Source organism: Pyrgilauda ruficollis, unplaced genomic scaffold (genome assembly GCF_017590135.1).
Source record: "Pyrgilauda ruficollis isolate IOZ18807 unplaced genomic scaffold, ASM1759013v1 scaffold30, whole genome shotgun sequence".
Lineage (NCBI taxonomy): Eukaryota > Metazoa > Chordata > Aves > Passeriformes > Passeridae > Pyrgilauda > Pyrgilauda ruficollis.
In genome coordinates, this window is record NW_024524378.1 from 8,235,072 (window position 1) to 8,251,922 (window position 16,851).

The 16,851-nt window shown below is 38.9% G+C and overlaps 1 protein-coding gene across 4 annotated transcripts in view; it reads left to right on the forward strand.

Moving 5' to 3' along the window:
- Positions 1–16,851, forward strand: part of NOL4 (nucleolar protein 4) — a 187,293-nt gene that overhangs the window by 28,324 nt on the left and 142,118 nt on the right. For all 4 annotated transcript variants that reach the window (XM_041473721.1, XM_041473722.1, XM_041473723.1 and 1 more), the window contains exon 2: positions 7,088–7,237. In XM_041473721.1, coding sequence (XP_041329655.1) covers positions 7,088–7,237 — 150 coding nt within the window. The remainder of the gene's footprint in view (positions 1–7,087; positions 7,238–16,851) is intronic.

Here is a 16,851-nt window from a genome sequence, read left to right on the forward strand (position 1 = left end):
CTGGGCTTTGTTTTACAGTGTAATATTTTTTCAGTATATAAACAGATTCCTTTCAGTGACAGAAAATTGACATTTGATAGACATGCACCTACTGGGTTGTGACCAGAATTGTGCCCATTGCAGAGGTCCAGGTTAGAGATATCCTGAAAAGCTTACGGTGTGGCACAAGCTCCTTGGTATCATATGCTTTGCCCTGCAGATGTGCTGCTCCTGCAGTGACCTGCTTGCTGATGGAGATCCAGATCGTGGTGTTTGGTTAGCCTGCAGCTAACCAAACTTCACAAACAGTCAAGTGTGACCCAGCTTCTGACCTGCTTTTGTTCAGAAGGATTGTGTAAATGTTTGAACATCAAAGGAAAAAAATAATCAGGTGCTGAGGGAAAAGGGTATTTAGACCTCAGTTAAGAAGCAGCTCTTAACTATGAAGAGTGAACTGGGCTCTGCCTGTCCTATGTTCCTCACTGGGTTTCCTTCCATTCCTTCAAGACTCTGAATGCAGGCATCTTTTTGAAATTATCTCTTGTTTCCCATGTCCATGCTTGTTGTTGGTAGAAGACTCAAGAGTCAGTACATGCACTCCATGTTTTAGTTCAAATATTTTCTGCACTTTCACTGATGATAGAGCTACCTTTTACAGAGCGGGTCAGGTTGGGAGGGACCACTGTGGCCATCTAGTCCAAACTCCATGCTCAAGCAGGGTCATCCTAAAGCACATGGCACTAGGTCACATCCAGACAGTTCTTGAGTATCTCCAGTGAGGGAGACTCCAAACCCTCTCTGGGCAGTCTGTTCCATTACATGGTCACTGCACAGTAGTTCTTCCTCATATTCAGGTGAAACTTCCTGTGCATCAGTTTCTTCCTCTTGCCATCCATATACACTTCTGAAGAAAGATGAGAAAGAAAAGTTTTTGCCCTTTAGTATGGATGAGAAAGAAAAGTTTTTGCCCTTTAGTATGGAAAGAACATTACATATTTATTGCAGAGACCACTGGCCAGTTTATAATCCTATTCATGCCAAAGGAACCTCTGAACATACCCTTGACAATATTTTGTGTATCTATGAAATAATCTCTGGGCCTATTTTATCATGCTGCAAGGAAAGACAGGTGACAGACCTTCCTTTTACAATTTGGCAAGTTGAGTTTCACAACCCATTCCCTCTTCTTGATAGAGCTTAATTTAATGGAGCTAGTGATCCACACCAGATGATGGCCTCACCTGAAACGACTCAGTAGGATAGCCATTTTGGGTGGACATTTTAGACTTATATGGCACCCAGTATTCACCCCTCACTGCTTATTGACAGAGATTTGGCTTTGGTGCTTTCCCATCATCTGGAACAGTTCAAGAGATAAAAGAGAAATGGACTTCTGCTCAGTATTGATTTTGTGTGTTGGTTGTTTTGAACTCACCTATCAAGCCAGTCCAGTAAGAGGACTTTTTGTCACCTTCAGCTTTCATAATACAACAAATCTTTGTGTCTGTTATTTAGTCTCTCATGTCAAAGGATAAATTAATTTGCCATTTTACTTCGCTTTATTCTCTTTGTTTTCATGATCTATGTCTACAATTAATTTGACTCATTGCTGCCATGTCCTAGCTTATTTGTTTAGTTCTTGTAGTGTATGTTTTTTTCTAAAGGTAGAACTTGTTAGCTGGAAATGGTTCTGGTGGATCTGTTTTAATATAACTCTGATTTTTCCTGTCTCCATCTGGTGGTAAAAAATGAGATTTGCTGTTCAAAAATGATATAATAAGGAGCAGAAACTGTAAATTTGAAATAATAAATAACCCTTTTGCTATTATAGACATTTTCCATTTGGAACTGGGTAGAAATGATCAGTTTATTTATTTTAGCTACCAAATACTAATAACTGTTGCTCTTTGTGGATTTTCACTGTGCTGACAGGAATGAATCAGATATTCAAATGGATGTACTCATAAACTGGGAGTTCAAATACATGGGCTGATTAAAGTAATTTGTTCATTTCTATGGGAATAAGAGGCATTATAAAACACTCATACCTATTTTTAAATATCAATATATTTTACAGTTATTTTACTGAACAAGCAGAAAAAGGAAATAATGTAAAATGGGATTTTCAATTTGTTAATTTGTTTTGAATTATTTCTGCAGACAGATATATAGGGTTCATGTTATACATCAACTACCATTGCTTCCTCCTAACACTTTCCTTAGAAAATTTTTGTATCTTGAACCCTGAAGGAGTAAAACATCTACATACAATCATGTCACGAGCTCATTATGCATGAACTATGAGCAAAACTTTTGTTCATTCAGCATATGGTATTTCAGTCAGCAAAAGACTTTTTTTCTAATCCAGAGGAAATTCAAAATGTGGTACGAGTCAGCAGAGGTGTAGGGACATAAATGAGCTTTAAGTCTGTTGCTGTCTGAACTGATTATATGAGAAAAATGTTACACATCATATTTCTGCATTCAAAGCAGTCTTAGATTTATATGTGATTTATATTATGCAATGAAATATTTAGGTGCATTGTTATTTGCATCTACTCCTAATGTTTTGTAGGTGCTTCTGGCTTTGATGCTTTTACAACAGAGGTTTTTATAGACCTGAACATTTTCTGTAAAACTACCAACCAATACTTTCCTTTTATTTTCTATTTCCATCTATCATGTCTTTATAGGAATATTTTTCAAACACTGTCAGGATGCTGATAGTTATATTCATTCACAAAGCAAGAGAGTGTTTTATGACACCTATTTCCTCTTAGAAATTTCAACAGGAGATGGGGCAGCAAGGAATTACAAGCACTTTTGTTTCAGTGGCATTAATTTTAAAGGCTTGTATTAAATTATTTTCTCCTCTGCAAAGTAACTATAAAAATGACAACCTTTCACTTAATAGATATTTTTGCTACCTTAAGAGTTTTTTCTATTTGCTTTACTGGCAAACTTTCTTTCTTTCTTTACTCTGACAAGCCCTATAGATTCAACCTCAATAAAAGAGACTGCCCGTCTCTCTAACCATCCTGCTTCATAGGGATCCTTAGCACTTTCTGGGAGGTGCACAACTCTCTGTGAAATTCACTTCTGTTCAGAAATTTATTCTTTTCTAGATATCTTAAAAAAAAAAAAACAACAAACCTCAAGGAAACAACTTTAATCTCAAAGTACAAATGGATTTTGTAGTGCTGAAAATGAAAGGAAACATTTCATAATTTGTATGCTAAGAGCACAGGAAAATCTCTGGATATACATAAAACAAAGAGTAAACAGGAAAAACTGTAATGCAAAAGGTGAAATGAAGTAAAATCTCTCTGATAGAGATTGAAACCATTCCATCAGCTATAAGGATGAATGTAGTTTGTCAGTGTGTGTCTCATTGCTGGCCAGAGAGGCATCTGAGAAGACTAGTTTAGGACAGGGCACAGCACATCTCAGTGATGGTTGAAAGGAGAGGGACGAAATGGCCTGAAAGATTTGAGAGTCTAAGTTCAAAGCTTGAGGCAAAGCATTCATGAGGCTTCCATTCCAAAGTAATTTTTGAAGGTGAGGCTTGGACCCTTTCCGTGCTGAATGAAAATCCTAAAAATACCTCAGTGATTTATAAATATCCTCCTTGCTATTCCAGAGCTGTTACTGCCCAACTCAATTTGAAAGTATTTAAGCTTCCTAGAATTATCAAGAAAAAACTCAATTAATATCTAGTCTACCCAAGACAGGATTTACTCATAGTATTCCTGACAGATTTTTTGCCTAACCTGGTCTCAAAATCCTCCTATGACATACATCCCACAGCCTCCCCAGGCAAACTGTTACTGAGCTTGACTATCCACATCAATAGTAAGTTTTTCCAAATGTCTGATGTAAATCTCCCATTCTGTGGTTTAAGCCTATTACTTGTCCTGTCCCTTGTGGACATTTCATAGCCTTTCAGTCATGGGAATAGCATTACGATGCATTCTCTCATTCAGGTTTTTTTTAGCCTTAGTTGAAGCTAAAAACCTGTCCCCTTAGGCACTGTGAAAATTTTTACCCAAAGTCAGCTTATAAGGCAGAGCTGCTTTGTTAATGCCTTTATAAAATACCAATTTCATGATAAAAGTGTAGTATAATGGCATATGGCAGGAAAGCCTGATACAACTGCGTCCACTTCAGAGACTCCATGGTTTAAATGCAGATTTGAGGTTTTATCATTTGCCCAGCTTTTTACCTATTGGGATGTCAGTATGGAATATCAAAAGTGTCAGTAAGTAGCTACCTTATTGAAACTACTCATCTGGTGTATTGCTTCTGCAGCTGAGGCTTAGGACTCTGCCCAGCGTTGCGTGTTGCGGGATGAGCTGAACAGTTCACTCACAGCACCTTGGCACTTTCTACAGCACTGCAGGGGTTCTGAATCAAGGTCTACCTCATTGTCTTAGACAGCACCAAGCGGGATGAAGCTCCACTAGATAAAGTTACAGATGTAGATTTTGAATTATATACACCCTCTGAAGCAGTTTCTACTCTGTTTAAACCATTTCTTTCCTACCCTTTTTGATTGACAAGGTTTGGAAAGTTTGTATTCATTTTCTAGCACTTCAATTAGGAGTCATGACAATTTGTGCACTTTGTATTTTTAGAAGTACTATCAATGCTTATTGATTTAGTCAGCTATATGGAGAAATACCCCTCCAAGAGCACCCCCAGCTCATACCTGCCAACCTTTGGGTGTCCGTGTCTGGGGAGGAAGGTAGGAGGACCATTAAAGAGAGCACTGCACACTGTGGCCACCAAAAGCAGCAAAATGAGTTTCATTTCCGAGTTTCTTTTTAAAAAATATTCATAATGTTTGCATGTGTCAGCTCTGCTGAGGTGGCATCTCAGGTTTTAAATTAATATTGTTGTAATGCATTTCTTTTTAATTAAAAAAGAGAGCTCCCTTGTAGGAAATTTCATAAAATAAAGCTAATTAGTAATAAACAGATTAAATCTTTGTCAGTTAATCAACACTATAAATGTCTGAGTATTTGGAGAGCAGTGTGAGATAACACTGTCGTCATAGTAAGAGTGTTTGAAATCATCAGGGATCCCACTGTGCTGTTTGGGTGGTGAGAAAATAATGATTGAAGATGGGCCCCCCTACAGCGCTCACGTGTGAATTCCCCTAAAGATTAAAGCTGCAAAGATCTGAATTTGATGTTAGCCCTATCTCTAAAGCAATTTTTTTTAAAGAGTAGGCAATGGTGGTGGATAGTAATTCTTAATGATGCTTAAACCAAAACCTGTCACAATGCCACTAAGTTTTTGAGCTGGTGGTCAGTGACTGATCGTGGGCTGGGAGCTTCACAGCTTTCTCAGAGCAACTGCTCCCAGAAGATCTGAGTCTTTAACCTGTGGTGGAGATTGCCCTGCAAATTTCTCATGTTCTTCCACCCTCAAGCCTCAGCACAGTCATTTCCATCAGAACTGTGGCAGTCCTCTCATTGTACATGTGCCAGGGTTCTGCCCAGGTCCATCTGTCTCCTGGGGATCAAGAATACAATGGAAGAGACCGTGTAGCTTTGGGCAGGGACCTGCCTGAAGAAAGCTGGGCATACTAGAGCAGGATAGGGCATAGCCTGTCTGGCTAGTAGTGTATCAACACCTCCCACTGTCACTTGGAGTAACGCACATTTAGAAGGTTACGCTCTAAAGACATTGACATTTTCTCCATTGCTACTAGGAATGTGTAAGAGCTCCTCTATGTCACCCTGGGGGGGTTCTTTGGAGCCATTGGGATTATTTGGGTTCTTCCTTTGAAATATATGAAAAATTGAGGTGGGCTGGAATAAAAGTAGGGAGAGTGAGAAAAATTAATCACGTTTGTCCACATACTGCAAACTTAGTGGAGTGGGTTAGCAAGAAGTTTTGATCCAGAGAACAGCAAGTGGGAGTCATACAGAATTATTATCTTTTAATTTCTCATCTTTGTCTTTATTTGGTCACTGCAGCCATAATTGCATGTGTTTGGTCATAGAAGTGCCCATGTAAATCAGTTTTGTTGTGGCATGAATTAAATGAGCAGTAATGGTATTATAAAATAGATTCTGTTTGGAACACTGTTATTGCTTAAAATACACAGTGAATGTTATACTGCTGCCTCCAAAGACCTAAATTCAAATACAGTGTTGGAGTACAAGTAAATTGGCCATTCTTATTTTATTTTTCTTATACTGGTGTTGTATTACGAACTGCAGCCTGCTTGATAGATGTCTGTTGTGGAAAAACAAGAGTCTCAGTTCCTGCTCCTTCATTAGAACTGAGTCCTTAGGCAGCTGTAAAACAAGCAAAACCTCATGTGGATGGTTCTGTTAAAAAGGCAGGAGCTGAACTGCGCTGGTTAATTTCAGAGACATTGGGGACTGTTTCTTTTCAGAAGACTTTAGCTACCGTGACACTATCACTTGAAAATCAGATGCTAGGTGTTCTCACTTTTCCACTTCTTCCAACTGGACATCTGTGTGTGAAAGTAGAAAATATTTAAAACAACCCTTTCTTTTCCTCATGTGTAGTATGTCTTCATATAGTATGTCTTTGCAATTTTTGCAAGGGCAAGTTGTTTATAAAAACTTCCTTCATATTCATAATTACAATCAGCTCTTTGAATTAAAACCTTTTATTAAACATCTTTATGAAATGCTTGGCACAGATTTACTGGGGAGTGAGAGAACAGCAGAGCTGTTGCATCCTTGCTAACAACCACATAATGCATTTTTGTGCCGTGTGTTTGGGACAGCTTCTGCCTTTGAATTGTGTTTCTGCATTTGGAGAAAGAAGCACAGATAGTTTTTGGTTTGTTTTTTTAAAATATTGGAATGGAAGATCATTTCCTATCAAGAGGCCAAATGCCCTGGTTTGGCAGAATGGGCTGCTTGCAAGTGTCTGTGTGATCCTTCTGATCACACAGCTTTCCTACAATACTGTGTCTGTTATTTGCATGATGGGTGATCTTCCGATATTAATGGGTCTTTAATTCCCTTCTAAAAAAGGACAATGTGTCTCATGATTATCATAATTTATCTATTCATCTTGTCTCCCTTACTTTTTCTGTTCTTTGTTTTTTTTCCCTTTTCAGGATGGAGTAGGTGTAGATGAGAAGCTGTCTTTACGGCGGGTGGCCGTCGTAGAAGATTTCTTTGATATTATCTATTCCATGCATGTTGAAACTGGGCCCAATGGAGAACAAATCAGAAAACATGCTGGACAAAAGAGAACGTATAAAGCAGTAAGTAAAAAAAACAGCTTAAAGTGAACATGAGTCTCTAAAAATGTGAGTTATTTGGGTTTAGTCACATGGCATGAGATTTGTGGGGGTTTTTTGCCAACTCGATTAGTACTGACACCCTCACTCTCAAAGTGATTTCAGAGATCTTTCATCAGTGCATGAAAACATATGCTTAGAAATCACATTTGCTGTGTAATAAGGGCCACATCCACTGACTTCACTAGACATTCTCTCGTTGGTACAAGAAGAGAATTTGCTATTTCTATAATGGTTTCATAATTTTTTTAATAGCTCTGTATTAATGAATTGCTATTAAATGGATGAAGTGTTAAAGAAGACTTAGAAGGTATTGTCACAACTTGGCTAAATGGATTGCTGTATTTCAGTGTATAAATGAAGGTGCCTTATAGGTTATTGACAGAGACTAAGTGATACCTAATGCTTTAATGGTATGAAAACTTGTAAATGTCCTAAATTCAAAGGGCTGGAAAACTACTAGGTATAATAATGCAAGTGTTGAGGGAGCACCTCCCATTCCTGCATAAACTGGCTGAGTAGAGAGAAAATACTATTTTAAAATTTTTGATTGCATCATACTCCTAAAACAGCTATAAATGGCTTTTGTGTTTAGTGACATAGATATGACACTTTGCAATCCTATGGAGAACCAATGAAACATTTGCTACACTTTCCCAAGGTGCTTAAAATGCATGGTCTTGCCTCGATTTGGGTGACTAGCTTTCTATGTGCAGGGCTGTGGTAGTGCCAGGCACACTCAGAGGTGATCCTGACCCACCTGCCCAGCTGTTTCCAGTTGCTGAAGCACCAGGGGCTCTCCCAGGGTGGCAGGGCAGGGGTACCCAGCCAGGGCCCATCACACACCCCTAGCCAGACTGCAGGGCATCCAAGGCACCTCTCCCCCTGGTCCCAGTGGGATGAGGCTGGCAGGGAGCTGTGGACAGGGCCCTGAGGTGACCTATCACCCTGAACACAGTTCTTCGTCTTAGAAACAGCCTGCAGTTATGTGAGCTGTTTTTCATCAGAGGTCACCAGAGTATAGGGAAGCTCCAGGTTTCTGATTCAATTTTGGCTGTAAGAAACAGCTGTTTTTCCATTAGTGTTTCTTTCACCCTTATAGCAATCTTTTCTCTATATCTGTGAATCCCTTCACAGATATTTTATTTATAGGCTATTTCAGATGGTTTGTTGAGGGATAAGCTCTTGGCAAAATTTCTTATAATTTGTTCCCAGAGGTATTGACCTTAAGATAGACATATGAAGACATCTTTCGTCTGGGTGTGCTTTTGTAGGGCTTGGAGTGTTATTTCAGGGTGATCTAACACAAACTCTCTAAATTAATTTTCACCTGGCACCTCAGCCATTTTGATACTTCGTCTTCTCTTTCAGAAAGCATTAGAAAAGTGATATTTTCCATTGACCTTTCTCTTTCTATTTTGTTTTACCTCAGTAGGCTGTTCAAAGGTATAGGTCACAAATGTCTTAGAATAATATACAGCTATAAGGAATGCTGCCAACTATAAATACAATACTTCAAGTCATCATCCCACAAATGTGTGCCAAGTATAATATTTACTACTGTAAGAATCCCATGATTGCAGGTCAGATAAGAAATTTGTTTATTGTGAATAGCATGAAAGACTAGTGTATCTTTGGTGAGAAGAACTATTCCTGTATATTCAGTAGCCTACACAATAGTTTCATCTGTTGTCCACTTTTATTGCAATTGAGACATGAGCCTGTTGCATCATTAAGGGTGCCAAAATGTAAGTTTTTGTCAGTCTCCAATATTTGTGCATTCATTTAATTGTATATTAATTTATCAAGGGCATTGAGTTGTCTTTTCCAGTGACAAGATTCACATGTGTAACTTTGAAAGGCTTTCATAGATTAAAAAAATGGAAAAAAGACTCCAGAAGAAACAAATTTCAATTCTTGCTCTCTATTCTGACATAAGAATTAGATTAAGTAAACAGGCATCAAACTCTACCAGACTGTCTGGAGAAAAGCATGCCCCTTTACTGGACCTGTCCATGACAATGCCTTTAGTAAAATTAAGAGCTGTAGTGTCAGTCTGTTCCAGGAAGCCACACTGTATCTACCTCCTCTGTGGCACTGTAAGGAGGAAAAAGGTAATATCTCAGGTAACTGTCTCCCAAAACATTTTACTTTAAAAGCTTTATAAATCAAACTGAAGTACTTTGGCGGGGTTTAATTTCATTAAGTGAATCTGGAACAAGATTAATTGAGTCTTGTTTCTTTATTCACATGTCAGAAGTGAATCATCCCTGAGATCTCTGCATGTATTTATCATGCATAAGTATTCACCAAATGGTTTGAGTGAAGTACTTTTATAGGAGATGTGGTTCACAAACTCTGTGCTACAATTGCTATTTGTAATTCACCCCTGGCATGATCTAGTCACATTGCTTCTGTTCTCTCACTGGATAACCAAACCCTTTTAACAGAGAAATTATGGGAAGAAAACACCAGAAGTTTGGTACAAAATTCCTGAACTTCTGAAGTTCATAAATACTGTCATGGATTTTCAGCACCAAAGTATTTCTGAAAAATTAATGGCACAGCCCTTGAGAATTGCAGCATATTGATTTTAAGTAATTAATTTGCTTATATGTGAGTGAGTTTACTATTTTCAATAGTAAACCTGCTCCACTCAAAGTTTTGAATATGCTGAAGAATGATTGGAAGGGTAATGAAATTGTCAAAGGTGACTTAATTAACTATTGTCTGCATTTACATGGAGTAACAAATTTGGTATAGCTGAAGTCTTTTTCATTTTTTGGTAGAGTCACCCTGGGTGCTGGTGTGCTAAAATACATCAGAATGTCTCTCTAAAAATGTGTTCAGAACACTTGACAAACTCATTTAGGGAATCTGCACTGCCTTGTTTATGTTAACTGCATGGAAATGCATGATATTTTTACAAATTATTTGTGTGGAACTTCCTACACTGGCACTGTGCAGGAAGATAAATAGGATGTGGTACTTGAGACCTCTTAAAGAGTAGAGTACTGGAAAGGACCTTTCCATTTCAATTGGGGCAGCAATGTACCAAGCTCAAACTTTAGGATTCTTGGCACAAACCCCCTAGATAAATTAGGAAAGCATCTCTCCTTCAACATTTAAGTTTAGAATAAGGTCCCATTCTCTTCTCCTCTGCACACTAAAAGACCAGAAGGGAATTGTATAAACTCTGTGTGTATGATGTGGGAGAGTAACCTTGAAAATATGCAAAACAGGAGGAGTGTCCTATTTAACTGGCAGGTTTTGTGTTCATTTTGGGTACCTGACTTGTATGCAAGGTATGATTGATGTGCTGTGTTCCTTGCCAGCATAACTTTAGGTAGATCTATACCAGCAAATAACCCAGATGTGGCTTATACATGTAAAATGAAACCCAGAACTTTAAATCATAACCACAGTATGCCAGACTGAAGGAATAATTAATGTTGTGCTTTTAAACTCAGCTACTTTCCCAGTTCCCAGGGAAGTTTACAAACAGAGAAAACATTGAAGGTCTTGATCTAGGAGATAATTCCCTCACAAAGGCAGGATATGTGACACAAGGCCTGGCCAAGTGGGCTGCTCAGTGGGGGCACAGGTGACTAGGAAGATGCGGAAGGTGAAAAGAGCATGTTCCTCAGGGTAAGGGAAAGCAGTGGTACCCAAAGAGGTCTATGCTTGTCCTGGATACCCCTGGGTCCTCTGCTGGGCCTCACAGGAGGTGGAGTGAAATGCTGATGCAAGCAATGTTGTCAGGAGAAAGCACCGGGATCTCGCAGGGGTATCCACTAGCAGGTGCTGCCACAGCTCAGTGTCTAAGAGGAACTGCTTTGCTTTGGGGTAATGCTTTTCACTCTGTGTTCTCAGGGAGTTATTTTTGTATAGACATCCCACTCTGAAAGGAGAACTGTGGCATCAAACTGGGGATGGGGACACATGGGAGAGAAGTGTTCAGGAAAAGAAACCATCTGGTGTATTTGGGAAAGGCATGCAACAAGTGCATAGCAGGCTTTCTGTGCTTTGTAGAACTACATTTCTTGATTAAACTATTCAACTGTGTCTACAACTTAAATACAAGTGCTGAGGGGTATATCAGAGGTGGGAGTAACTGGGAAAAGTTGTGGCTACAGTAGCAGCATAATGCAACAGGCTCAAGCTGTCAGGACAACTCTGTGATTCAGTGCAAACCAGGAAAAAAAATAGCCTTATTACACATTTCAAGAAGTGCAAATGGTTTGTGATGAGGCTGGCAACCTAAAACATCTGTGTTACATCTCATGCCCAGATATTGGTACTGTCAGGCCAGATGAAGTGATTAAGCCCTACATTCCAGAATAGATTTGATTTTCCTTACTTCATTTTGATATCCTTAAAAAAGGTATTAGATTTTCATTAATTTAAACAATTGAGAATGTGCCTCACCTTTCTATGTTATATCTGGACACATTTTCCCACAACTAAGCACATCATCTAGCTGAGAGCTGTGTATAAGTCTCATAGCTACCTTAAGCACCTTTAATTCTATGTACATATTCTACTTGAATTTTTTTAACTATGTAGGGTGATCTAAAATCTGTCTGTTGAGCATGTGAGTCTCTGTGCAAAATCTTGAAACGTTACAGCAGTGAACTTGAATTGTGAGTGAGGGTTGTCATGTCTGAGCAGGTGAAATGGGTTGGTTAATAAGACTCCTAACTCATAAATGAAGAAAGAGCCACTGGGCTGATGAGATGGAAGAAGCAGGTTTGTAAAACATGGGGACATACTAATGCATCAAGGGAAAGCAGCTTGAGACAAGACTCTCATCAGATAGGTAGTACATAAATGTATAACATCTGAGACATTAACAGGAGTCTTTAAGATGTGGGGTAATATCTGGGATCTTATGCCTCATCCAGCTGTTTCAATGATAAATGTTTCTTGATTTTGGATCAAGGTTTTGAGTAGCTTCCTGTCTCTCCTGTCAGCCTAAGAAAAGCCTTTCTGAGACTAAGAAACAGGGGGTTATTCTTTTTCCCTCCCAAAAGAAGAACGTGCTTGTGAGTCCTCTGTAAGCATCACCCTGAGTGTGTTTTCCTCAGGGAATAATTTTTTGACAGGTTGCAATGTGAGATAACATCATCTCCTTCCCGATCAGACAGGGCTAAAGTAAGTTTGGGGCTTGGCTGGTTTCTGTACAGGACAGACCTTGTCCTTGGGGAAGTGGAAGAACTTGAGCTTTGTGCAGCGCCCTTGCATGCTTAAATTCTTGCATACACACCGTTCTTGTGTGCATGGCAAAACAGCCAAGCCCCGTGAACTTTTACTCTATGAGCTTGTTCCTGCTTCTCTGCAAAGGGTGAGTGTTCAGTGTCCTGGCAATTGTCCCACTAGCAGGTGCTTCCCATCGCTTCCCTCACAGAAAGCAGTTTTTGCTACATGGGGAGAGAAGGGAAGGGAGCTGTGAAGTGCAAGTTTAGCACATGAGGGAACAGCATTTCCCACAGTGTAGCAGGGTAGCGAGCTCTTGCTAAAACTCCCAGCAGTGCTAGATCTGATTTCCTATGTCAGCCCTCTATTCTGACCTCTTGCTGAGGAAAGGAGAGGACTTCCCTTGGCTGGCTTGTCCTCCCGTCATCAAGAAACCAATTTCTGCCACCTGGTTTGATGGCTGTGGGCCCAGGACAACTTCACTCTATCCCTATCTTTCTCTCTCTTTCCTTCCTCCTGGAGTCTTCTTTTGATCATCTTTCCCCCCTTTACCCTCCTTAATTAAAAAAAAAAATACAAACACACATGCAAAATCTCTATTCTGACACATTGTATCTTCCAGACTACACATACACCCTCCATGTTAATTCTTTAGAGGTTAATAGGTTCACTTGCAAAATTTCACTCCCTCTCCTCACACTTGTCTTTCCTACTCTGCCATATGTGTCCTAAAATCTGCCTTTCAGTTTAGGACTTGTTAATTTTCCAAGCAAAAATTTAGCTCTGAAAGCTACATCATCACAACATCCTGCACTTAAATCATCTGAGTATGGGAGAGCAAAAAGGAAGCTTAGCTTGTTTTCTCTGCTTGTAGTGATGCAGTAAGAATGAAATAGTCTTCTCACAGACAATTAGGACATTCATTGCTTAACTCCAATGTAAATCAGATTACATGCTCAGGTAGTGGATTACTTGCCTGTGCTAGTTGTGCTCTTCATGTGGTCCAGTAAACAAGCCTGGATAGGCCTTCACTGCTGCATGATGCTTTGGATGCAGTCATATATGTCAAAATATACCAAAACCTTTTTGTTAATGGTGAAGTAAGATCATAAAAGCTTTGACTCTGGAGCCTCTGACGTCAACTCATTTTCCTCTCAATTCAGAGTTAAAACCAAATATATGTAGGTGTGCATGGACTGTACTGTTAGGAAACGCTTGCTTCTTATCTTATAATTTCTGAGGCTAAAACAAACCCTGTGTAATTTTTGCCATTTTTGCTTAATACTCTGGAAGTTCTATTTCTTCTTCATATACCTTTACAATGTAAAAAAGCATATAGCTATAATAGCTATACCTAGTACACAATAACTAAACACAAACCTGCTAGAATCTGCTGTTTTTCTGATTTCTCCAAGATACAGAATACATCCAGTTATGAGATAACACAGCTCTACAAGCAGCAGAAGATATACTTATGCACAATAAAAACACAAGTATGAGTAAGGAATCCCATAAAGATATTTCTAGAATTTATATATTTGGGAAAATTTTACTTATAATATTTTTTTAAAATCAATCCAAGTAATTTTATCAATATGGTAAATCAGCACTCATTGGTCTTTGATGGGAATGGGCATGTGCATTAGAAATTTCTTGTAAGTCATGCCAAAAATATGCCAGTTTGATTTGTCAGAGTATGAATGTAAATAAGGCAATATCTCCCACTTTTTTTTTTTTTTTTTTTTTTTTTTTTTTTTTGGTATGGATTTACAATAAACCAATATTCTTTTTTTATAACACATCACTGAAAAAGATGGTCTGGCTATATATTTTATTAGCTAATAGCCTTGAGAAGAGGGCTAGGAGCTGGACCACTGAAGGTAGTGAGAGGATACAGCATCAGCAAGGACTGAGTCATTGCTTCCTTCTTTTGGATAAAGGGCAGAAACAATTTTTCCTGATGAAATCAGAACATTCAGGTATTTCTGTATAATTGCTTAGGAGGTGTCATAGGCCTCCACATTGTTCTCTGAAACACTCACATGCAACCCAGCTCCATGAATTACATCAGTCCAGTCTTGTGCACAACCTGGTAAACTCTACTGAGAGCTGAAATATAGGATTTTATGTTCAGCCTTGTGCTAATTTGGTTGAGCATTTGTCAGCTACAGCTGGTTCAGAGCTTGGCCAGAGCAAGCAAGTGGCTATCTGCATTTTACGAAGTAGACATGAAAGGCAAACAAGGGTCTGCACTGCTGGGGGTGTGAAATTGTGCAGCTGGGGGGAGACAATTCATCAGCTTCCTGGCAGTGAAAGTTGGACACCTTTCTTTTCTATATATTCAGGCAACAAGAATAAGGAATGTTGTGGGTTATGGTTCTTATGTATCTCTTTTAATTCCTATTGTGATTCCTATTGTGTTATATCAATTTATACAGACTGAAGTCTAGGAATGTCAGTGATTGATTCAAATTATAAAATAAACAGGGGAGGAAGTTGGTGAAATCTGGAGTTATTTAGGGAAGGGCATCCTTAAAACTGTGTTGCAGTGGGAGGTTGGAGACACGAGCATCTGCTCTATGGACAAATTTAGTTATAAAACCCGGTTCCCTTATAGTCAGTGGAGCAGACCTATCAAATCTGGGCCTTAGCTCAGTTTCTCTCCATGGAGGAATTTCATCTTGTTTCAGCAGAACTGGAATTTTGACAGAGATGCTTGATTAGAATAAATGGAGTGTTCCTATCAAATGCAGGGGACTAATGAATCCATTGGTAAGCTCCATTAATTTCAATACAGTGCTAAACATGTTAAATGTTGTAAGAGAGAGGTTGCTGTGTATGTGCACTTTCCAGTTTTTTTCAATACTGAATTCTAGTGGGTTTTATGTTCTTTTTTTAGTTTCCATAAAGCATGAGTATAACCATGTTTTCATGTTTAGAAAGGTAAAAAAGCATCTGTTCTGTGGTATAAAAAGCAGGAAAAAATAATCTAAAAATATATCTTTAGTAGGACCTCCCATTCGAAAATGTCTTCATTTAGTGCCTTAATTTTCAGAAAAGGTGTTTCAGGCCCAGAAAAAATCTTTGCCAATCTTCATCACAGAACAATATTTGCTTTTATACTAATTCTCTTCTCCCTCCCCAATAAGATTTCCATTATATAAGAAAACAACAACACTAAACAGCCTAAAAACCAATGTTATAGACATGATGGTATGTTTTGCATTCCCATTTTATAATGCATCATTTCTGTGTATTGATATGACACACATCACATCAACAAACACTAATTTAAACTCTATTTTCAAAAATACTGCCTCTGATAAATTTGGTCCATGGAGTTTTAGGAAATGTAAGATTCAACATAGGTTAAGTAGGTGACAAGCCAAGAGGAAAAGTGTAAGAAAGTTAAAACTGACCATTCTTCCCTCTCTTAGCTCCCTTTTGAGGGGCAGAAGTGATTTGGACAATATGTAATCCCATTTAATTCTAGTTAAATAGTGATCTTGTCCTTTCTATAGCCACACTTTCATATGCACCATCTTAATTCTTCACTTCCTACTGAGACTTGCATCTCAGCATAGAGCTTGATTGGAAATCAAATCCTGCTGTAGGTTTTGCAGTAAGGGAGTACAAACAGACTAACAACTCACTCTCTTAATCTCTCTTTCTGGGCCTTGGTCTTTCATTAAGGATTATCTCTCCACAGTAAGATAGTCACCATAGTTGGGAAAAAAGAGGCTAGAGATTCATTGCAGCACTTGCACTGTTCAGTGTATATACATCAACTTATACAGGGAATCGCAGAAAAGCCATGCATTTGCCTTTTATTAGCTTGAATACATCCAAGTTTGGAGGCTTTCATCAAACTCCACCTATCTGATAAAGCTGCTCCAGTGCACTGGAGTGTAACAGTTCTGCTGATGTCTGGTTTGAATGTCCCAAGACACTGCTGCTGTTTTCCCTGGTTATACACAATAAAGATTTTTTCTCTACAGATTTTTAACTCCCTTTCAGGCAGCAGTGGGCTAAAATGAGATCTTTCTTGGCCTCATAACCTACATGAAAGGAATCTATCTCCCTCAGCCTTTCCTTCAAGGTTTCCTTTAGGTTCCAGCTGCTATGATGGCCTGGCTCAGAGCCATCTTCTGCTTCTTAGCAGCCTTCTTGAAGTGTGGAGGAGAACTGTGAACTTTGAGGGGAAACCTGGGCACATTATTCCAGCTGTTTTCTTGCCAGCACTGAGTAGAGAGGGGTAGTAACTTTTCTTGATCTGTTGGCTCTACACTTAAAGTAGCCAGTATGAAATGTAGTTTGTCTGTGATTAGAGAGTATTCTGTTAGCTCATTTTCAGCTTGGCACCAACCTCCCAGTCCTTTTCA